Source organism: Ruditapes philippinarum, unplaced genomic scaffold, assembly GCF_026571515.1.
Source record: "Ruditapes philippinarum isolate M1 unplaced genomic scaffold, ASM2657151v2 ctg258_1_1_1_1, whole genome shotgun sequence".
In the NCBI taxonomy this organism is placed as follows: Eukaryota; Metazoa; Mollusca; class Bivalvia; order Venerida; family Veneridae; genus Ruditapes; species Ruditapes philippinarum.
Window position 1 is genome coordinate 25,747 of NW_026855480.1, and position 24,849 is coordinate 50,595.

General features: G+C 31.3%; 1 protein-coding gene across 1 annotated transcript in view; it reads right to left on the reverse strand.

Annotated features, from left to right (window-relative positions):
- Positions 1–24,849, reverse strand: part of LOC132743498 (myotubularin-related protein 13-like) — a 69,653-nt gene that overhangs the window by 24,184 nt on the left and 20,620 nt on the right. Inside the window, 11 exon segments of the mRNA XM_060732022.1 lie at positions 1,525–1,713; positions 2,263–2,331; positions 2,908–3,057; positions 3,469–3,631; positions 4,255–4,406; positions 4,965–5,063; positions 5,526–5,654; positions 6,200–6,313; positions 7,060–7,140; positions 10,113–10,226; positions 12,243–12,351. Coding sequence (XP_060588005.1) covers positions 1,525–1,713; positions 2,263–2,331; positions 2,908–3,057; positions 3,469–3,631; positions 4,255–4,406; positions 4,965–5,063; positions 5,526–5,654; positions 6,200–6,313; positions 7,060–7,140; positions 10,113–10,226; positions 12,243–12,351 — 1,369 coding nt within the window.

Below are 24,849 nucleotides of genomic sequence, written 5' to 3' on the forward strand. Positions count from 1 at the left end.
TTCAAGCCATGATAATTCTTAAGTGAGTGATACCTCAGACATGATATTGGTAAAAAGCTTATGTTCATGATACATTCATAGGTAATGAAACCTTAAAATTTAAGTTATAACTCATAGGTCACTTCATAAAATTAAAGTTATGATAACTTATAGGTAATCGAAACTTTGAATTAAAGGTATGGTAATTCAAAGGCAGCTGGAACCTTGCTCTGAAACTATGATAATTCACATATGATAGTATATTCAATATTTGATCTATTCAATATCAACATTTTGTTTCTGTAAAAATTCATATTTAAATTTCAATTTTAATATTGAAAGTTTTAATCAATATTGCTAAATTAATATATAAAATATAATTCATAAAAAAATGTATAAAACAAATGATTAAGTTCCAGCTTAATAAAGATATTTAGTATATATTAACGAAAATATATAAACTTAAACATAAAATTTTAGTTGAATTAATATATGAAAAATATTTTGTAAATAAAATATACAAAAAAAAGTTAGAATTCTAGCTAAATTAATGTATAAAATATAAATTGTAAAGAAAATATATGAAATAAAAGTTAAAAATTAAAGCTAAATCAAATATATAAAAAGTATATGTAATAAAGAAAAAAATATAAAGTAAAGTTAAAATTCTAGCTAAATTAATATATAAAGTATATGAAAATATATATAATTAAAATAAACATTCTAGCTAAATAAAATAAATATATCAAGTATATGTCAAAAAGAAAATGTGTAAAATAAAAGATAAATTTCTAGCTAATTTAAGATATATAACTAAAGGATGATGAGAATGTTTCACAGTGAATTAAGCGGGAACTATTTAACTAAAAGTATGCATTGAATAAAAGGTAAAACTAGCTCTGCAATGAGATCCAAATGAGATATAAATTTCCAAGTGTATCATTTTGATATTGAAATCCGAAAAAAATAAAATCTTGGAATGCAGAGTTCAAAAATTGAGGCAGGATTGTCACATTTTTGGCCATCAGTCCACCTAACCATCTTTCCTGCATAACTTGACAGTAATTACCAATTTTTCCAAAAGTAAGAGACTACTAATCACACAATTTCTGAATCAGCAGTAAGAGACAAGCAGAAACAGCTTTAAGAACACTGGGATCAATTTTCACATTGAAATTTCCCCTCGCCAAAGCATCAGACCAATGTCCCCAATGCTTTTTTTTTCCAGCAAATCAGATAGACCTTCAAGCAGTAAAAGTCTTGCAAATCCATTAATATAAATACAGCAGGCTTTGGGTTCAAGAATAATATCTATGCAAAATGCAGTACTAAGCTGGTCTATATCAAACAAATAAATCTAAGCTCTACAGTGCAAAAAAGAACTAAGCATATATGTTCTAAATAAAAGCATAAGGAACTACTATTCTAAAGCGTGACAGAACTAATTCATTTCTAAGCTCAAACGAGGAAAAAAGGTGCAAGAAACTGTGGTTGGTACACAAGTGAGAACTATTCCAGCCATTGCAGCACGTGTAATTTGCTCACATGTCTTTGTTTGGAACCCTCTTTTCTCCACCGTACCATAATGTGCTCCTCGTATTGAGGGGCGTACAACTGCCGTATGTCTTTCTGTACATCCTGGTAGAAGGCCGCCTCCCAGAACTGAATGTTTCCCCATACAGCATGGTCTTGTACTAGCGTGTAGGCAAACTGTATCACTCCCGTACATAATTTCTGAATAACAGAAAAAAAAATTTTAATTTACATATTCTTCTTAACATATACATCACAACATTCACACATTTTATGAATCTTCTTAGTGTTAATGCTTTGAAGATTTATTTTGTTGTTCTCAATAACAATTGATATAGGATCTTCTTTTATAACATCATATTGAGTTTTTATCGCAATGTAATTTGATGTTGTATCTGTGTCATATTCAAAATGTACATATACCTAATCTGTAGGTATTGAATCTGTAACACTAACTGAATTCTGTACCAGTATTTACATATCTCAACTAATATTTGATAACGTCTCAACATAAATTAGTTAGGAAGAAAGTTTGTTATTGGTTTTTAAGTCCCATCAGCACTTTAAAGTCAAAATGGCAACTTTCCAGCTTTATTGGTGGAGGAAGACCTCAGGTGCCCCTTCAGGCACAAGCAGAATTGCAGGCACCTGAGAAGAACCCCAGATGTTAGCTTCCTCACATGAAAGTATCCAAAGTCACTAGCGAGAATGGAGAAAAGTACACAATATGATAGGAAGGAATTTTATTACCCTACAAAATGAGGTAGCCAATGGGAGGATAGAGGCTGCTACACCATTTTCATCCATCGATGAATCATTCTGAAAGTAGAAAACATTTTGATATATAGCAAAAACAAAAATAAAATTATATTTTGTATTCAAATGTCATAAAACTTGTGTGAATTGTAACCCATAAATCTTACTACATGCTCTATTATGATCTTTTAGTTTCATTTTAAACCTTTTGCAATTTAATGTTACTCTTAAATTCCTCTTTGAAAATGCAAATTACTTACATTTAATAATTTGCATTTGAAAATCACATAAAACAAGTAAATTATACAAATTCAGTAAACTACTTAAACTTTAAACACAGATTTTACTTTTCCACACATCTTTTCAACTTCATTTCCAATCCAGTAATTGCACTAATTTTCATACAACTTCTTCGGATCAACACATTTTAGGTGACAAAGATTTCAGTTGTTACAGAAAGACATATGAAAGAAAATACCATTATATCACAAATATGTAAAAAGTTTTTATCAGTTTTCATGAAGATGATACTATTATGAGAGATTTTTTTTATCTTATCTTAGGCATACAACACACTGGGAATAACCCTCAGAATGGCGGCCAGGGGAGGTACTAATTGTAATGTGTGTCAAATTATACCTGTAATGCACAATTAAGTAGTCTAACAACGAGATCAAACTGTTGATGCTCTAACATCGCTCTATTACTCTGTATATGATGACTCAGCTCCTGGGTTAATGCTATACGAGCTACTTTACTCTTTAATGCTCGTAACACAGCAGGAAATATCTGAAATAATTCATCAATATTTGAAATAATTTAGAAATGCTCATACACAAAAGAAGACAAAAAGAAATTGTTTCTAAATATCTGAAATCGTTTATAAATGCTTGTAAGACAAAAATAATTAACAAATATTCAAAATGATTAGATAAGGCTTAAAACACAGTAAAAAATATCCGAATTAATGAAATAATTTATAGTGGCCAATAACACACAAGAAAATACCTGAAATAATGAAAATATATCTCAAATAACTCATAAATATCTTAAAAATGCTCATAACAAACTAGAAAATATCTGAAATGGTTAATTCATTCATTTTGTATCTGAAATAATTTAAAAATGCTAGTTACACAAACAAAAATACCTGAAATAAGTACTATCTAACCCATTAAAACAACAATTTTATTGACTTACAATTCTTGCATCTGAGATCTTGTTATCAAATATAAAGTTAACACAGTTTCTAAGAACTTCAAGTCGTCTTGCATTATTATTTACAATTTTCTGTCTATCACCTATAGTTGAGATTGCCGGTCCCATAGGCACAATACGCTTCTGAGTCCGCACTGTGGTTAATCTGAAGTAAAAGTATAATATGTATATGTTATCTAAATAATCTAATAATATAAAATGAAAGCAAACTTGAGGAATTCTTTCGTTAAGGCTTAAAAGTAAAGTAACCCCACATAACTGTTAAGAAAGTGGTTAAGGTGTATTCCTCTCATTTCATGGATTATGGGATCAAGCCTTTTTTGACATCCCAGGGCCATGATTCAGTCTAAATCCACGTCAGATTTATTTGCACTGGAAAGTGACCTCTAAGTATGAAACCAATGACTATGTATTGAGTTTCAAGTGGAAACTTTCAGTAGTTTTGAAAATTTATGTTCCATCTATAAATATAACCAGGAAATTTCTATGTTCACAAAGAGCAATAATTCTGTCAAAATCCAAGCTAGAGTTAAGAGCCTTGGCAAGTAACCCCACTATTATGATCTCAAATAAGTGTATGAAGTAAGAAGCAATCATGTTATATGATTGATGAGATATGATGTTGTACAAAAAGTTGCACATAAAATTTGAACATAACAATGAGTACAAAATCAGTGTGAGTAGGTTAGCCAAACCATACTCTGAATAGTCAAGCTAAAAAAAAATTAAACTAGAATTTCTTTCACAATATATGCATAACTAACTCACTTGTTCTTTGATGACTTTGAGATTCCGTCCTCGATTAGAGCTTGAACTTTCTCCTCATCTAATGTAGGGAAAACTGGTTGATGGATTCTTGCATAGGCTCCTTCTGTCGGCTTTGGCACTTTCTGTACATACGGTTGGGGATTTGGATTTTCCTGACAGAGCAAAATAAAAGTTCAATCATTCTATCATTACTTTCTTTGTAAATTAAATTTCTAAACAAAAACTGAATACATGTACATGTGTCACAGGACAATTTCAGTATACATTCAAACATGCATAATGTCTCTTTTTTGGTAAATCTGAAACATTCCCAATAACCCTTACTTTGGCTGCTGCTTTTCCATCAAGTAAAAATCAAACAAATTTGATGACAGTACAAAACTAGTGTATAACCCTATATATCTGTAACAAAGGTACACTAATGCAGTATTCACTTCACCACATACCTATAATAAGAACCGTGTACAGTTTAAAAAAATCCTTATTCACTGACGCACCTAAAGTGTAATGCAAACATTACGAGTGTCATACACTGTTTGCATAACTAGCGCTAACATTAAGTGTGTCTTTACGCTTTGTTTTTATAGCGCACATGACATCACACCAAAATATATGTTTGGTTGCACAATACCATTTTCACAGTTGAAAAAGTGGCATGGATAAATTATGTGATAAAAGTTTATTAGTTGAAATATTTATCATAAACTTACATTATTATGCAGCTGTTGAGCAAGGGCTTTGATATGCTGGATAGCCAGGTTTGATTCAGCTCTCTCTTCTACCAGATCTTCCTGAATACCTGCATACACCTAAAATACCAACATTCTCCAAAATTATACCTGCATACACCTAAAATACCAACATTCACCTGAATTATACCTGCATATAATGTACCTAAATTCACCTTATTCATGGTGGATACACATAAAATGTACAAAAATTCACTTAAATCATACCTGCATACACTTAAAATGTACCAACATTTACCTTAAGTAAACATTAGTTAGCATGTACAAACAAAACAGACAAAGGTGCGACCTTGGTGTAAGGGGCCATTTCTTTTGTTTTGTCCATTGACCTCTTATTCTATTGTTACAAATTTATTCTAATGTTACAAAATGAATTCTATTGTATTCTTTTGTTCTGTTTACAGTTTGATGGCCCTGTATCTATTTTCAGTAGTGTAGAACAAACAGACTAACAACTTACGTAAGATATAACATAACACACCCATTTGCTGATATAAACAAGCATGTAGACTAAATGTTTACCTCATCAAAGATATCACAGACTCTGTATGGAGGACCTCTCTCCGCCACAAATGTATTAAAGCTCATCGCACCAAGAACTTTAACCACAAAATCTTCCTCTACCATCCCTTTATGACCCAGAAAACTTGCCTGTAAATATGAAAAAATATACAATCATGTATCTACCTGTTGAACACAACTGTGATAATGATTTGTCAACACAGGTAATTTAATTGGCGCTCTGTTGGCTTCGAAATATTATCATCTTAATAACAAAATCCCTTAAATTCAAAATGGAATGATCCAAATTAAAATATAGGCAAGCCCATTACACCAAACCTGTTGGGTTATGGCTGGTCTGTACTGTAAAATGACTTTTCAAAGACAGTCCAGAAAACAAAAATGTTAAACAGTGCTCACTTATAATAAATTGCTGTCAAGCCGGCTTCGTAGATTTAACCAGTACTAGCTGTGTGACAAAAGAAAACATGGCCTACACAGGGATCAAACCCATGACCTCAGGTTAAGCCATGATCAAACTGAACCACAAAGCTAAGTACTACCTTTCAAATTAGGCAATTTGAATACTTAAAACTGGATTCAAACCTGTACAATCCCCCTCTTGCTAATTAATATTAACTGCTTTTCAAAATAGAGTCTAAAATTGAGTATATATAGCAGTATGTATATCAAACCTTGTGAAATGTTATGAAGGGTTCTGGGTGTATTCTGATTAAAGCCAGACATGACCTGTATCCAGTGAACATTTCGGCTATCATACGCACAAACACTGCCCTAATCTCTTTGTCCTATAAAATACAAGAAAAATAAATAAATTTTTGGTAAATCCTTGGCCAGAGCAAAATCAACTTCCTACTAGCATAAATCTTATAGGGGAAAAATGATACTTATTACAACAATGCCTATTAATGTGCACTGTTTTGCTAATTATTGTACTGTTTTTCTCAACTTGTGTACTTTTTGCCAACTTTTGTACTGTTTTTGCCAACTTTTGTACTGTTTTGCTAACTTTTGAAATGTTTTACCAATTTTTGTACTTTTTTTGGCCAAATTTTGTACCGTTTTGTCAATTTTAGTACTTTTTTTGCCAATTTTTGTACTGTTTTGCTACTTTTTGAAATGTTTTACCAATTTTTGCACTTTTTTGGCCAATTTTTGTACCGTTTTGTCAATTTTAGTACTTCTTTTGCCAATTTTGTACTGTTTGCCAAATTTTGTATTGTTTCATCAACTTTTGTACTGTTTTGCCAATCTTTGTACTGTTTTGCCAAATTTTGTACTGTTTCATCAACTTTTGCACTGTTTTGACAATTTTTGTACTGTTGCAAATTTTTGTACTGTCCACCAATTTTTGTACTGTTTCGTCAGGTTTTGTACTGTCTCACTAACTTTTGCACTGTTTTGCATTTTTTGTACTGTTTTGTTTTTTCATGTTTCTTAAGCTTTACCTCATAGATACTACATAATTTATATAAATCAATGTCCTATGAAACAATGTAAAGTTAAATTGCGCACAATTTTCTCAATTTCTTACCTTTTGTTCTAAAGAAGGAGCTTTCTTTGTAGGAGTGGAGGGAAAAGCATAGTCAGATGCCAGCAAATCTTGATGAAGAATCTGAAATTAAGCATCAAAATATATTACATCCATATTATCAAGATGCCAACTTTAAGATATTAACCAATTTTCTCGGATAACTAACCAGTAATTAGCTATTTCTCTGCAACTGATCAACTACTAATCCCGTATGGTTTTCTAAATCAGCAATGAGAGTCAAATGACCATTAGTTTCAATGTCCGAAGTCATTTGTCCTGGAGAAATTTCACCATGCCTTAAGATCCCACCACAACCTCTGGATTACAAAGATTATGCTCTCCTTATTAAGCTGAGCAGGCAGAACGCAGTGGCCCTTGCAATTTGTTTAATTATATTTTTTTCCTTACACACAGAAAACAGACTGTAAGAAACTGATTTTCATTTTTTATGAAACATTTTTAGCAGCTGGAATTTCCCCCTTATATGTATACAAAAGGTTAAGCATCATGAATGGAGTATACACATGTTCAAATAGATCAGATTAAGGTTTTGTTGCTTATAATTTTGATTTGAGCCCTTAATAACTCTAAACCTGCTGGTGGCAACAGATTCTACCCATGCAACCAGTGCAGACCACGATCAGTCAGCACATCTGTGCCATACATTTATTCTAAGCTGTTTTCTATTTATTTAGTACATATTTAAAAATGTTCCCTAAAAAGAATGAATGATTTTGCCGTTTAATATATTTAGGATGGTAAGTGTTAACAAAGTTTAATTTCATACAATTCTTCCAAGTTCAACCTAACAGCCATTACATCTCGTCAGTTATTTGATACGAAACAAATTCATCTCAATTCTGAATGCTTCACCCAAGATAAGAAATAAAAGAGAATCACAAAATACACATTTCTGTTTCATCTGTGAAATCCAATTTCAAAATAAAATATAGCAATCATTAAAGCACATAGTTTCAAAACCACAAAATTTCATGATCAGCATATATATATTTTAATCACTTGTACAGCATTCAATAAACATAAATTCTACAAGATCATCCATCTCTGTACACTCCTCATACATCAGTAGATAACAATAGAAAAACACAGCGCCTTGTGTGATCTATACACCTTAAAATGACCCTATAATGTTCCTTTTATATAAATTACTATGTAACAAGCAGAAAGAGCTATAGAAATGGTTCAAGTCCCAGTAAGAGCTTCAGTACTGGATCATGTCACAGTACTGGTACAGAGCTTCAATACTGGATCATGTCCAAGTATCAGTACAGAGCCTCAGTACTGGATCATAACCTAGTACAGGTACAGAGCTTCAGCAATGGATTATGTCACAGTACAGGTACAGAGCTTCAGTACTGGATCATATGCCAGTACAGGTAAAGAGTTTCAGTACTGGATCATATGCCAGTACAGGTACAGAGCTTCAGTACTGGATCATGTCAAAGTACAGGTACAGAGCTTCAGTACTGGATCATGTCACAGTACAAGTACAGAGCTTTAGAACTGGATCATGTTACAGTACAAGTACAGAGCTTTAGTACTGGATCATGTACCAGTCTAATGTACAGAGCTACAGTACTGGATCATGTCACAGTACAAGTACAGAGCTTTAGTACTGGATCATGTACCAGTCTAATGTACAGAGCTGGATCATGTTACAATTCTAGTACAAAGGTTTAGTATTGGGTCATAACCCAGAATCAAGACAGAGCTACTTTACTCCCCAGTACATTTTTTTCCCACTTTTCTACAACTAATGGTCAACTTTTCCACATGAATCTTCTAAAATTATCTATTGAGGCTGAATGTCTTGATTAAGACTAAAAACCTTTTCTTACAGCCTGGAGCTTTCATCCTTACACACCTAAATATACTACTGCTAGCCATAAAGAGGTAAGTTTGATAGGAAATTATGCTATTAAATTTCTCAGTTTTTAAATATACGTTTTTATATAAAATAAAAAAAAACTATCAAAGTTTTGGCAAATGACATGTCTATATTCACAGAAAGATGTTTCACAAAGTCTTGAAAGAAAGAAGAATAGAATACAGAAAATAATACTTATACAAAAAACTTAAAATGCATCTTGAAAATATAACATTGTTCGTTTAACAATGCATTTTTCAGGGATAACCAGATGTTCATGCATAAAATGTCTTTCTTAATTACAATGACATAACATAGAACAAGAGAAAGTAAAAGGCAAGAAAAAAAAAACCCATATCATTTCAGACACCATTTCAGGGATACTATTTGTTTAAGATCTAGATAAAGATTGCCGATACTGAATTCCTGAAGATTGGGATATACTGAATTCCTGTCATTGTTTTTTACTCAGAGTTTCTGTATCTCTACCAGACAGACTGCTGAGGGAGATTTTGCAATTCAAAGCAAGTTTGCACTTTCATTTTGTCTTACAATAAATACAAATATTGTTGTAACAAAGTACATAAAACTGTTAGATTTTTATTTCCTTCCTTGATTTTAGATTGCAGAAATAGGAACAACTTATTTTTCAAAATTTCAACAAGCATTGCTAGTTATATAATGGCAGTCTGTATTCTAGGCAAAATTTTTTAAAGGGCAAAAGCTATATTAATTTTCTTTTTCGGGAAAAGGACAAATTTTCTTTTTTTCAGGAAAAGGCTATATCAATTTCCAGAACAAAATGTATTAAATTTCCTTTCTTGGAGGGGGGCGGAGAAGGGAGCTACATTGTATCTATATTAATTTACCTTTTTCAGGAAAAGACTCTTTAATTTTCTTTTTCAATCAGTATAAATGTATTGAAAGTTTTGAGGAGAGAAAAGAAAAGACCAAATTTTTTTTTTTTCCTTCAGTAAAATAATATTGAATGTTTAGTGATAAAATGTGTTAACAGATTTGGCATTGATGAATTTTGCTAAAGAAGAAGAAAATTTTGCAAAAAACGCAAAAATTCTGATCGAAGTAATATCATTTTTACACAAAACATAGAATCACATGTATTATTAATCGAGGCAAAGAAATAGTAATATATAGAGATTGATACCATGTGCAGTGCTTTCATCGTTCGAGACAGGACAGGCTCTGGAATTGTGGGTAACGTTACACACTCGGGAATATGTACACAACCTCCATCGAGATCTATGATGACAACGTCCAACTGTAAATAGAAATTATGTTCAATTTTTTCAACATATCTGTTTTCTGTAAAGACTTAGAATTTTCTTAGTACAAACTTTAACATTTAACTCAAAAGGTAACAAATTTGCTAATTGAGTTTCCATTGACTACATTTTCATATTTGTTAGATTTATGTCGTAATTAACCACTCCTATATGCCTTCCTGATGGAAGCAGGATGTGTAATTCCTAATTCAATTGACTATATGGGTAAAACCGCTCGTATCAAAGGGCATCCATTTATTAATAAGAAACTTTTCTAATCCCCACAAATAATTTATTTATATCAATTACTAAATGTCACAACCAAAACTACTGTCCAACAGAAATTTTTATCAAGTGCTTGATAATGGGACAAAGAGGAATAATTCAGTTAAATTTTAAGCCAGAGTTATGGATCTTGGTCAGTGACTAACATTTAATTCCTCAATGACAAATTGTCAAGTTTCACAAGAAACGGAAAGAATATTTGAATAAGATAGTCGAAGGAACAATAATTCCCTACGAATATCAATAAATTCCTTGTCTATGATGCAACATTTCATGTTTTTCTATCATGGAATGTAATAAAATGTACTGCAACAGATTTTCATTTCATTACAGCAGTTTTTGCTTCTAGTTTTCTTACAATACAGTAAATTCATTTCATTTGTAAAGCTGTAAGAATACAGTTTTATTTCTAGCATTACTGCTTTCATCAAACATAAATTTCAATATATGCCAATAAAATAATCATTTATAATGTATCTTGTAATCTAAGTAATGTCAATCTGACGCTGAAGCCAGTAAATAAATAATATAATATAAAGCTTGATTTCAATAAAATATGACAACTTTTATCTAAAGACTAATGCTGCAACACTTGTCTTCACCACTGATATGAAATCAGGCCAGTTATAGGGGATTTAAGGTCACACCAGCACTGTCAAGGTCATTTGGGGACTTCCCAGCCTGCAGACTTAGGAAGACCTTCTGCGCATATTTTCAGACATGCTCTGGCACATAAATAGAACCACCAATCTTTTACAAAACCAGTTAGTTAACTTACACAAGTGCAAAAGGTTCCTCTCAGATTCAAACTCATGGCAGTGTCGAGTAATAAGTGATTTGAAGTCGGGAGACTTTAACTACTCGGCCACAGAGGCAAATAAGTACATGTCTCTTTAGTCGACCTGACCCTATTCAATTACCTTCAAAATTTTAGTTCTTCGATACTGAAGCCCAGTTTAAAAGTCAAATCAGTTTTAGTTCATGATTCAAACTTAGTTTGATTATTAAAACTGTTCAACATTTTAATTTCGAAAGTTAACTTATAAAATAAAGTTTGGCTAAGCTTTGGAATCAGTGGATATCTGTAATCAATAGAAAACAATACCATGCACTGAAAATTCAATGTTTCGACGGAAATATTGAGCCAGACCATTGTTCCACACAATATCTGCAGTTATAGCTAGCAATTGCACACAAACAGGCTTATCTTCTTAATAACAGTAATTATGTATCAGTTAAAAGGCCATTAAAATATCGAAGAATGCGTCAATAAAACTGGCATGCATTCCTCAATCATCAGAATTTAGTATCAGCCACTAAACACCGATGGATGCTCACCGATATGAATATGACGCCAATAAAACATGGCTGCACTATGAAGAAAAATTAGAATATTTATAATATATTGGTGACCTTGACCTCGATTCAAATGACCTTTTACATCCTCCAAGGGTAGATGTGAATGGAAAGTACTGACACATGAATTTCATGATTAAATGGAGAATTTGGTCACTTGGAGGCAAAAGGACCTTCATCAGTTTTTTAATTTATGCCCAAAATCTCTAACCTTAAATTTTAAGTTATGACAATTTTTATTCAGTTTGCAGTAATCTGTTATGCAGTATTGCATAAAAATGAACACATATTCTGATTTTGTTTAAGAAATTACATAAACTGTTGACACCTAAAAATATTCACATTTCCTGATATGAAACAAAAATTCTTACCAAATCTTTAATGTCTTCTTTATGTATCGAGTGTACACCAGCGATGAAGGGGGTGGGGGTGTTCAGGACCTCGAGGAGTGCAGTCGGTAAAACAGGGATATATACATATCTGAAAATAGAAAAAAACACTTAGTCTAATATGATGCAGACATTATCTGAAACTTAGAACTGTGTCCATGGCTATATATAGAACACAGATGCCAAAACATTCTTCTGAGTTGTCAATCTGAGGGCGGACAATTTAACAGACGAACAGAAAAACAAGGGCAAATCTATTTGCTCAAAGCAATTTGGGGCATCAAAAATGATAAAATATAATAAATATGTCTAAACAACAAGATGTTTTTATAAAACAGATCTATGATTTCATAAAAGATATGATTTCATAAAAGTACAGGTCAATGGAGATTTTTTTTTTTTGCAAATGATTAAGTCTTAAAGATCTGGTGAAAATTATTTACATTAAATCTGGATGCATTAAAATTTGGTAGAAAAAATGTTTCATCAGGCTGTATTTAATGATTCTGTTGGAAGATCATTTCAATCCAGTTGTTTTTTTTATAAAGATAAGTGTAAAATGTTTTAATCTGGACTTATTTAATGAAACTGCTGGAAGAAAGTTCTAATATAGCAGTATTTATACATCTGGTGGGAAAAACTGGCACTATATTTTATTATCTGGTGGAAAAAATAATTTAATCTGGCTGTATTTAATACATCTTGTTGAAGAATGTTTTAATCTGGCTTCATTTAATCAATCTGTGTGAAACTTGTTAAATCTGGCTGTATTTAATAAATCTGGTGGAAGAATGTTTTAATCTGGCTGTATTAATAAATCTGGTGTGAAAATGTTTAAATCTTGCTGTATTAAATAAATTTGGTGTGAAAATGTTTAAATCTGGCTGACAGTATTTAATAAACCTGGTTGAAGTAAGTTTTAATCTGGTTGTATCTAATAAATCTGGTGGTAAAAATATTTTAATCAGATTGCATTAAATAAACCTGGTGGAAAAATATTTTAGTCTGGGGCAGAGGAATATATTAATCTGGCAGTGGCTATATTTAATCTCAATTACAATGGAATAAATGGCTAACATGTTGTTTATTTCTAGAACAGATCTTTGCTATTAAAGCTGTATTCAATCACACACAGCAAAACAAGACAGCTGCTACCTTAAGGCTATTTTAATCCCTCGGTTGAAACAAACAACAGTACTTATTTTCTGTTCATGTGTGTTGTTAAAAGATGGGAAAATACTAGTTATAGGCTAATTTTAAGACAGATTTTAGCTTTCTGTCTAAAAGTAACACAAAATGTCTAGCACCATGAAATTTAGGGGGAAATTTCCATTTTTTCTGTATTTTAAAGAACCACAGAAACCAAAATCTTACTTTTTTTAACCAAACCTATTTTCTCTAAGAAACAAAATTCATTTAAAGTGGTAAGCTATCCACTCCTATGAACGTATTTTATTCACTAGAATTCCAAAACTGTAACCAATTTGCATAGAAAGACACGAAAATGGGTGTATTAGAAAATTGATCACAGATATTTTAGAATGTGATTTTAAAGCTACAAGGATAGTCTGTGCAACTGGAACTTTTATTGTAATTTTATTCACAAGCAACAAACTTGTTTTACAAATGAATCATGTTTCTTATAATTTACCAAAGATCCAGACTTTTCAACAGTAAAAGAGTTATTATATGTATAGTTATTTTTTAAAGAAAAATGAACTCGATGCACTCATTTACATATAGACCTCATATTAACCATTATGTAACATTATGAGATTTTATTATATGATCTAAAAATAGCTGCGATCTAATTGGTCCAAACTGTAGTCAACAGAAATTTTTATAAAATCATATTCACTGGGTGTAGTATCATATTAACTGGCTGAATTGGATTTTCCAAGTCTAAATATAGATTGAGACTCATATTCAATGACCATACCCGTAGACTGTTTTAATACGTGTGTTAATTAAAAAATAAATTGTTGCGTTTATGTTCTTTATGGCAATATTTCTCGATTGAAAATCATTATTTTACTGTTATACTTAAAAAAGGCTAAACCGCATCATGAGTATAAACTTGATATTTACTTTTGTACGATGCGAGCGTTCCGTTAGTTTGTTGCACGCCTCGCACGTGCGTCTTTTTTCCCGCGCTTAACGAGGCAAAATTTGTACATGTATATAAGGTTGTACTTTTTGTGATTTTTTAATTCTTAGCCTATTCATATAATAAAACTATGACAGTGAGCCATTGAATAAGAATGGGTGATATTCACCGCAGAAAAGTCATTTGACCCGGCATCGCCTCGGCATATGTCCATCTGCCCGGTGAATATCAGACATTCATGATTCAACCATTATGTTATATTATGAGATTATGTTGCCCTGCTTAATTAATATTTAACAGTTGATCAGGTTTAAATCAATCGTGTCATACAATAATGTAATTTTTCATATTGATTTTTATAATAATATTTGTATCAATCCATATGGACCGACCTGTACCAAACTTAAGCACCATTTTTAATTTTTTTTTTAACTATACCTTAACTATAATTTGATATTTTTTTATCATTTACAAGTGGCCACATCAGCTTTTCCTTATTCCAGACTGCCACATACTGTAATAATAAACATTCTCTATGGACGAATTATTTTTACAGGTGCACTTTTTCACAAATTTCCTTTTAATCTGCTAATCTGGATTACGAGCTCTAATCAGATGCGGAAATTAGGCATTTCTGATTGGACGTGTGTCTGGACAGCTGACTGAACAATAAATTCATTTTCTTACCATAAAATTCCTAAACGCTTAATTTAAGCCACAATTTTAGCCAGGGGTTGATCGGATGTATATGCTATGCTTAATTTAAACAAAGAAATTTTAAATGACTGAAAGGAAACTTTTTTCTGCCTTCAACATTATATTGTTACATAGGATATAAATATACATGTAATGTCAGTAAAGCCATCAATTAACTCACTTAACCCAGTTAACCTATCTGGTAGAATCTGATTTTAGGCACAGATTATCCCTGCCATCTGATCATGGCCTCATGGCCTGAACTGTACCCTTTTCCGTGAGTACTTATCGAAATAAAAAAGTATTGCGTTTATTTCATTTCCAATGTTTACAAAAACATAAATCTATTTATAGAAGTTGGACTGCAGTCGAGTACAGATTTTATGACAGAAGAAATTCCAGGTATGAAAGATAAATGAATTAATAATAAAACATTTCTGGTAAGTTTATTACTCCAGAAACTTTTCCTTTCTTATCAAGAACAATCATAATAATCATTTATCAAAACATAGATGGACTGAATGTCAGACTGAAAGGTAAAATAGTATCCTTGTAATGTTTTAAATTTTAAAATTTGAGACATATTTTGCTATAAAGGCCATTTAACATCTTTAATTGGTCAATTTTCAAACAAAAAAGAGTAATCATTTTACCATATTATCAATTATAATTTTCAGTCCTGCAGTATGGAACATGGAGTTCTGTGTTCGTTCATTTTAGAGAGAGAGGGCAGTTTAAAGTCAACACAAATAAATTTATAGGGAACAATTCCATGTAATATAAAGAGGCTTTTCTAGGTGTCCCTTTGTTGTAATATTCCATGCAAAAGCAGCAACCACATTGTGACCACCACCTTTAAATGTAAGCTAGCAGGATGGCTTTCTCACATACAAGAATCCAAAATCTATGTTGGGATTTGAACCCAGAGAAAGAGAGGCAAATTAGTCAGGGACCTTAACCACTGATGATTTCTGCATCAGTTACAGTTACAATATAATATAATTGCCATCTTCTTCACTACAATGAAACTTCTAAATCATGACTGCTTCAAAAAGGTTCATCAACATGATGCCAATCGGGTTTTGAACTTGCTTTACAAGATATATGAACCTTTAATTCTAGAACTATTTTAGAAACCAGGTTAGGAGCCCATGAATATAATTATGTCAGCATTCCTTTAAAACCCCCAACAACATGGATAAATTCATTTTCACATTAAAACATTATTTATGAACAAATTCATTCTATTTTGCTTAGAAAAAAAATCGTAATTTTGATAAATTTCACCAATTTGAAACAATAACAATTTTATTATGCACCATTATGAACGCATTAAACAATATGTACAATTACTTAGTTCAACTTTAAAACACCAAGTTTTACAAGATCATTATTATAATAATAGCCTGAAACTCTTCTTTCATTGATTCACCTGTTTTCAATATTGTAACATATACATTATATCATTATTATATTCAAAACATTACCTGACATAACACTTAATTACTACTATGTCTTCTGAAATCATAACATGTTGTAAGGTATAGAAAAATGAGTTTCAACTCTGCCAAAATATTTCATCATCAAAATTATAGACTGTACATCAGATGAGATTTATGATATTCTAAATTTTATAAACTTCGACTTATTTTTTATAAACTTGATTTATTTTTTATACACTTGATCATTTGTATATTATATATATAATATAGTTATATACATCTTAAAATGTCTGATGGTGTGGAGATAAAATATGACAACTTTGACATTTTGTTACATATAATGTTGGTGAGGGTTTTTTTTTATCTCTCTCTCTCACTCTCTAAAATTTCTCATTTAAATCGTGTCTCTTTATTAAATTACAGTAGTTTATTTAACTCTTAAGTATAAGAGTAGTCACTCAAATTATCATCTTTTAAGTTAAAGTAACTCTTGGCCTTCTGGTAACGACTGAGTTGACCAATGTTTTAATTTCTTAGTGAATGGTTTATTCCACATTGAAGGAAGGACAGGTCCATTTTAGAGCATGAAAAGGATTATGGTACTTTGAAATTACTTATTCATCAAGTATTAAATTAAAACATATAATATTCAGATTTAATTTCTCACAAATTTTCCATTCAATTTGTCTTTCTATACCACTTTCAGTTTATATGGTTAAATAATTAAACATCTTTCTTTGGAAAGACAATACTTTTCTTATCTATGGTAAAATTGAAATGACAATACTTTTTCTTATCTATCAAAAATAAATTAATGCATAACTCAATATATTTGATGAATGAAATTGTTGATTTTCAAACAGCAGCCTCCAATTATTTAATGATGTAATCAATAAAGCAAAATTCATTTTCATTATGTTAACATCTAACACTGTTTCTCTTTAATCTATGCATCAACCTATGCCTTGAAAATGGGGATATTTTTGCCTGGTCTACAAATGTAAGACATAAATTCAAGGCAAATAACACTGGTGAAATTATTTTATTTTTCAAAAAAAAAAAGAATTCCATTGAGAATATACCCTAACTTATGGTATCTGAGGTAAAAGTGTTTATGGCAGGCTGTCGAACAGGTTCCAAATGCTCCAATAAATATTTACCTGTAAAGTGTGCTGCCATTACAAACTAAACAGCTGATAGTTACAGAACAGGCAATACCTTTCAAAAACATAATTGAAATAATTGGGCTAAATCATAATTCCCAGGAATTTCCTAGTCTACCCAGAGAATTATGTGCCAAAAAAATAGTGTTTGTTGTTTACTTGAAAAAAGATTGCAGATCTCAGAACGATTAGCAAATAGTAAAGATGAAAACAAAACAAAATTGCTAAAAAAATTTGTTTGCCCCTAATCTTTTATCTGTCTGTACATGTGGTGAAAAAAAAAATACATATCAATACAAATCAGGTCATTCCTGGAAGTTGGTTAAGTGCATTTTGTTTCTGGTATGTTTTAGAAAAAAAAAATCTCCTCAACTGTCCAAAGCCTACAGAGAAAATAATGATTAAAAGAAAACAGGTTCCAGATAAAAAAAGAAAATCAAAATAAAAGAAGCTAGATTCTAGAAGAAAAAAACATCCAAAAAATACAACTACAAAAAATATATAGCATTAATTTTTTAGACTGTATGATATTACAAAAGAAAAAAAAAATAGGAACAAAAACACACATGAGAAAGTCAACCTGTGCAAAAAAAACTAAAATGGAATCCCTACAAAAAACATTTGATAGTAAGGTTTGATTATAGCTTAACATTTCACTGCCTTTCCCTTCAAATATTCTTTTATATCTAAAATGTTGTGCTTTATAACTAGATCTGCAATAAATAATTGTTGATTTTTTGCTCTCATAATCTCAAAGAATCCTAATTATTTGTGGGAAATAGTAAATATTCTACAATTTAATCTTGAAGTGCAACACTTCCAGAAGAGTAAACAAATTTTCAACAACAAAAAATCAACCTTACACTGAATACTTTAAAGCATGCAAACCTGTATGCTTTCAGACAAGCCAAAAATATTTCAAGAAAATCTAACTTGACAAAAATGTACCAAGATTTTAAGAAAAGTAAAAAAGATTCAAGCAATAATTTACATTTTGTGTACGACTCATGTCAGACATATTTCCTCTGTGCAACAAATGCAGTGATAGCTTTATTTTTTTTGCATATTTTAAGCTCTCTTTGGTAATTTACCCATTTGCAATGTGTAAATTACTTTCTTTGTTCACTTCACAATATTTTACTTTTAAATACATTTTTTCAAAATTTTCATGAAAATTTTCATAAATCTGGAGGCATGCTGCTTTAACTTTTATTCTGGACAGAACCAGATTATCATTTTTCAAACTAAGGAAATTTTTCAAAAACATGTACTGACTGAATAGTTAATAGTGCAGACTATGGTAAAACTTCAGGAAAGCTCTGGCAATCTTGATCTGCACTGACCACATGGGTAAAATCTGTTGCCACCAGTGTTTAAATTGCTATTAAACAAATTATCACCTTTTTTCCCCTTTCTCTTATACTTATAGATAAACTTGAACTACTTTTGCATAATATATACATTCTACATTCTAATACAAATTTATTTTTTTGGAGGAAGTTTAAGTTCATTTCACTAAGTAACTTGTTCACAAACTAATTATTTTCAACACTCAAGGAATTTTTGCAAGCACTTTGAAGAATGCTTATAGAACAGGAACTGTATTATACAATGCAGGAAATTTGAGGATATTGCAACTCTTTCAATTTCAAATTTTGTTTACTAAAAAATTTTTTCACAGAAAAAAAAAAAGATGTCCCACTAATTTAAAAGTAACAAAAAAACAAGAAAAATTAAACACTATCTAAAATTTAAACGAGTTTTGGGGATGGCAAAAGAAAAAATTTTAAAAATTTTATTGTATATTTCATAAATTTTCTTTAAATTTTTCCCTGGGAAAGGGGGGAAAATATTTCCAAAAAATTTTGGGAAAAAAAGAATAAGAAACGTGGGCAGTCTTTAAAACTCATTTTTTAATTTTTTGGGGGGCTTTTTTCCCCCATTTTAAATTTTAAAAAAAAACCCAAATTTTTGTTGAATTTTTTTTTTTCAAAAAATCTACAACGATAGAAAATGGTCTAACTAAAAAAAATAAAAAAAGAAAACCAATACTTAAAAACCAGTCATTAAAATTGTAAAAAGATGTTTTAAAAGAGTTGTTTATTGTGATGTCATAATGTTTAACACACCAAACAGCGCGTGCAAAAAACAGTCAAAACAAGACCACATAGCAAGCAAGCAAAGGGAATTCGTAACCATTTTTCTTTGATAATGAAATTAAATAAAAAGGTTATTTTTTCGTGAAAATATTGCAGGGTATATATTTTCACTCAATATGAATAAAATGCCACATATTTTCACTCGTCATCCCGGCTCATGAAAATATATGCCTTTTATCATGTGTCGTGAAAATATATGATATTCCATATTTCACTCAAACGAAGAAATATCCTCTTATTACGCATCTTTAAGAAGGATTAAGTTCATTAATACTATTGCATTCTTCGAATTTTGTTTCTTTATTGTTTTAGCTTTTATGTCACACTGTCACACTGACTAAGTAAAGGTCACATGGTGACTTTCCAGCTTTACTGGTGGAGGAAGACCTCTGGTGCCCTTCCCATTGAAAACCACTTTCTATCAAACATACACACAATTTTCTGAGGCTGAAACTGTAGGATTAACCATTAAATATCAACATAATCAGAAATATACAGTTTCATTTCCTTGATGACTACTTGTTTACAAGTAACTCTGAATCCTGAATGAATCTTACACATACACTCATACAGATTAACCTTGCTGGTATAAACAAGTAAATATTATTGAACTTCGACTAACTAATAACTGTTTTTGTTATTCCACATGTATGTTAATTATTTCAGTTTTCCTTACTTCATTCATTTTCCTTCCTTCCTTTCTTCCCTCGTTCCTTCCTTCCTTCCTTCCTTCCTTCCTTCCTTCATTCATTCATTCATTCATTCATTCATTCATTCATTCATTCATTCATTCATTCATTCATTCATTCATTCAATGACCTTCCATCATTTCCTTTATTCATTCATTTGTTTGTTGTTCATTAATTTTCTGTTGACTGACTGACTGACTGATTGATATTTATTCACCTAAATATCTATAGATACATATTGTTATTTCATTTCAATTTTCTTCTATTTTTCAGTTATTAAATTAAGCTAATTACTGATGGTTCAAAACCTAATGGCTAATGTACCCCTACTTACATTATTTAGGGGACCAGAGTAGATTCATCAACTATCAATTACAAAAGCAAGCTTGAAAAATTCATCACATGACCCTAGATAGGTGGTGGTGGTAGTTTTTCACTCAGGATCACAGCAATAAATCACATTGTAATTATCAGAGCACAGTTCAGCCACCGCAACATTCCTGGGCAGGCTGTCAAGCAGTTTACCAGTACTAGTTGCCTTCATTTTCGTAAGGACCCTAGGGAGGATGATTTAAAACCAGCTTGCCGATGGAGGCCCCAAAGTCTTTAAAAGTTAAAAGATACAGTATGATTTTACTGACTAAAACTATTTTAAAATACACCTTATAGTTACTCTGAGTGACAGTATAAGATTTATATCCTGAGAAAAAAATAAATAAAATAGGCTGATAAAAGATCAAGGTCAACATGGCACAATTTAATCAAATATACATATCACTAATCAAAAGGAAAGAGAAAATATATATATATCACTTTAACCTTCGACTGAACAATAAACTATAACAACAACATTCCACTATAAAGGAATACTACTATATGTGTACATAAAACCTATGAAATAATTACAAAACATTATTCTGGACTATTTATATGACTATTTATTGAGGGGGAAAAATGTCAAGCTTTCAGCATCATTATTATATTGTATTTCTACTAGAAACTGGAAAAACAACTCAGTGATTATCCTTTGATGTTGCTATAGTAAGGAAGATAAAGCGCAAAAACACAATAGCACACAATAAATGATGGATTGATGCTTTCGTAACCCCCACCTACTGCACTACTGTTGTAACTGAGAAACACGTTATAATACAAGCCACTTCAGTGTTGTGATGAATTTGTCAATGAGCTAAAATATGATTCTTTTCTATCAATCCTTAAACCACAAATTTCTAATTTATCATAATAATACTTCAAGAGGTCCGTGATATTTGATTTATTTCCTGCACATTGAAAAAATTTAATATTTATAATTTTGTTTTCAATGTCAAAAAACTTTTTAGGTGCTATAGCAGCAATGAAGTTCCTGATGTTATGTATGTTGTTATCATTATGTTGTTATCATTTTTTTTGTTATTATTCTGTTGTTATCATATTGTTGTTATTATTGTGTTGTTATCGTTTTGTTGTTGTTGTTATTATGTTGTGTTGTAATCATTTTGTTTTTGTTATTATTATATTGTTATCATGCTAATACCCAATAATGTATTAGTTTATTATTTAAAATGCTCTCTGGAGCTTTTGTTATGGCTTGGTGGTTAACACGACACACTAGTAATACATAGATCAGTAGCTGCATGGGTTCAAACCCAGTCAGGACCAAGCCATTGTCAAGCAAGAAACATTCCACTCGTTGCTCAGTACTGACAGGTTATCAAGAACAGATTCGAGAGTGTGTCTATAAAACCGAGAGTGTGTCTATAAAACTTCTTACACAATCTAACTAAAATAAATTCAGCATACACAAAACTGTTATAATGCAGGAAACATAAAGGCATTCCTATGTTCCACAATAAACCTTCCATCCCCCACCCCTAAACAAAATTATATGGTCTATCAATTATTCAATACATCTTCTACAATTATTCAACTTAATTGTTAGTAAACATTCTAATTCATCCAGCAAAAAACAAAAAGAAGACAAAACAAGTTTAATTTGTCTGGGAAATCACATTCTCTTTGGAGAATAATAAGAATGTTTTGAATATTGTCTAAGAATCTTGGCACCAATATGTAAACAATAAAAGGGGCCATAACTAAGCAGATCTATGCAATGTGCATCCAGGTAGGTAAATATATCTCTGCAAAAAAAAAACAATCGCAGACAATTACCAGGTATCAGTTTGAAGTGATTTTGTAATGGTTTATAGTTTCTGTAAGGAAACACTGGTCTAGTTAGCGTTTAGTATTTAACTTTCAAGTCTTCACAAGTTTCCAAAGGAAATTCAGTATGGGTTCAGCAAATACACTTAACTACATTGGGTTCAGCAATTTAAATAAATTACACTTTTTCACTCTGGTAATTGAATGTGAATATAGGGTAGAAAAGAACAACTTGAATTACTGATCTATATTATTGTGTGAAACAAAGTAACTTGTAGTAGTAAATTGACTGTCATGTAAATTAAGTGTAGCAAACTGGTAGCTGTTGTATTGCTGTAAATACAGTACAACCTCGACAGAAACAACCTTCCGGAGGCAAAGATTTATAAGCTAATAATAGAGAGGATAATTTTATTACTTTTGTTAAAATTATGCAGATGTCTAATGTTTGTTATAAAAAGTCCTATTGCTCTACAAAGGGCCCCACTCTGCTGAGAATGTACTGTAGTTAAATTTAGTGCCAAATTTAAGTTAGATATATATTCCGCCCCCCACCCCCCACCCAGCTGGAACCAAAAAACTTGATTTGCCTTTTGGCCCTCCTATTCTCTGAGCCAAGCCAAGTCTGCGTATTTACTTACTATTCTAATGCTATAAGTAATTCTTCCCTCATCTATGCAACTCAAAAAGATTACATAGAATAGTTTTTTATTTTCTGATATGACCTACAGATAATGGGTTATGAATATTGATATCAATCAATGTTTTCAACAAAGAACAACAACTTATTAACCTTTATCCAGACAAACAACGAACAAAGTGAAAGTAACACAAGTGGAAAAAAAAATTGTGTTTTTTTTGACTCACTTGGACACTTGCAAAGGTCCATATTGGCAAACTTTTCCCGCTTTGCTGGACTATAGGAGACAGACATCAGGTGCCCCCTCACAGCATTATTTTTCATTATTTGAGCCGTGTCATGACAAAACCAACATAGTGTGTTTGCGATCAGCATGGATCCAGGACCAGCCTGCGCACCGCGCAGTCTGATCAGGATCCATGCTGTTCGCTGATCAGTTTCTCTACTTGTAATAGGGTTGGTAAGCGAACAGCATGGATCCTGATCAGACTGCGCGGATGCGCAGGCTGGTCTGGATCCATGCTGGTCGCAAACGCATTATGTTGGTTCTGTCGTGACGCGGCTCATTTCATTATTTGTCATTTTGTACATTTAACATTATGAGTATTGGGAGTATTTCATTAAAGCACTATTGACAAGAATCTTATAGGTTTTTCCCCCTGGAAGCTAGTGTGAAGTTTAGACACAAACGAGCCACTTGCTGACGCCACAGCATAACATGGAGTCATTAATATTTATAAAGTAAATTTAAGGCTTTTCTGTTGGGGGCAAAGTTGAAAAAACTCCATGAAAAAGCACAATATAATTTATGGGTTTCCGTTCCCTTTTTTTCTCTGTAAATTTGGGGGATCAAATTGAAATGATTTTAATGTGAAAAAAAGATTTTTCTTTTTTTGGGTACAAAAAAAACAATTTTTTAGCAGGGTTTATCGACAAGCCATCTTCTTAGCTACAGAATAACATTTTTTTAAAGCAGCGTTTATCGACAAACAAGGTTCATATGGAAATGATGGCATTTTTTATAGCAGCTGAGCATTTATTTTTATCTCTATAAATTATATCAACATTAATATCTCAAATGGACTTGTGCATTATTAACACTGGCCAAAACCATTCATCATTTTCAGGCGTTATTTTGAAATAATTATGTAATGGCTTTGTAATAAAGCTCAAAGTGTAGACCATGACAATAATATAGCAAATAGTGCAGATCATGATCAGAACACAAGGATGTGCCAGCTGATCTTGGTCTGTACTAGTCAAACGAGTATAATAGTTGCAGCTACACATTTATCAGGCTAAGGATAGGTACAACTTAACCTTTCTACACCATGTTCCTAAAAAACTTTCAGTCCCCTTTTATAATCAGTTTAATGGAAATATCTGTAACATTATGATGGGGGTAGTTTTCTCAATTCAGCCATATAAATTATTGCTTACCCTCATTTGTCAATGTGTAATATTTGGTGGTAATATAAGATGGAGCCGTTTGAAATTTAGATATATGAGTAACATCTTAGTACACAGGTA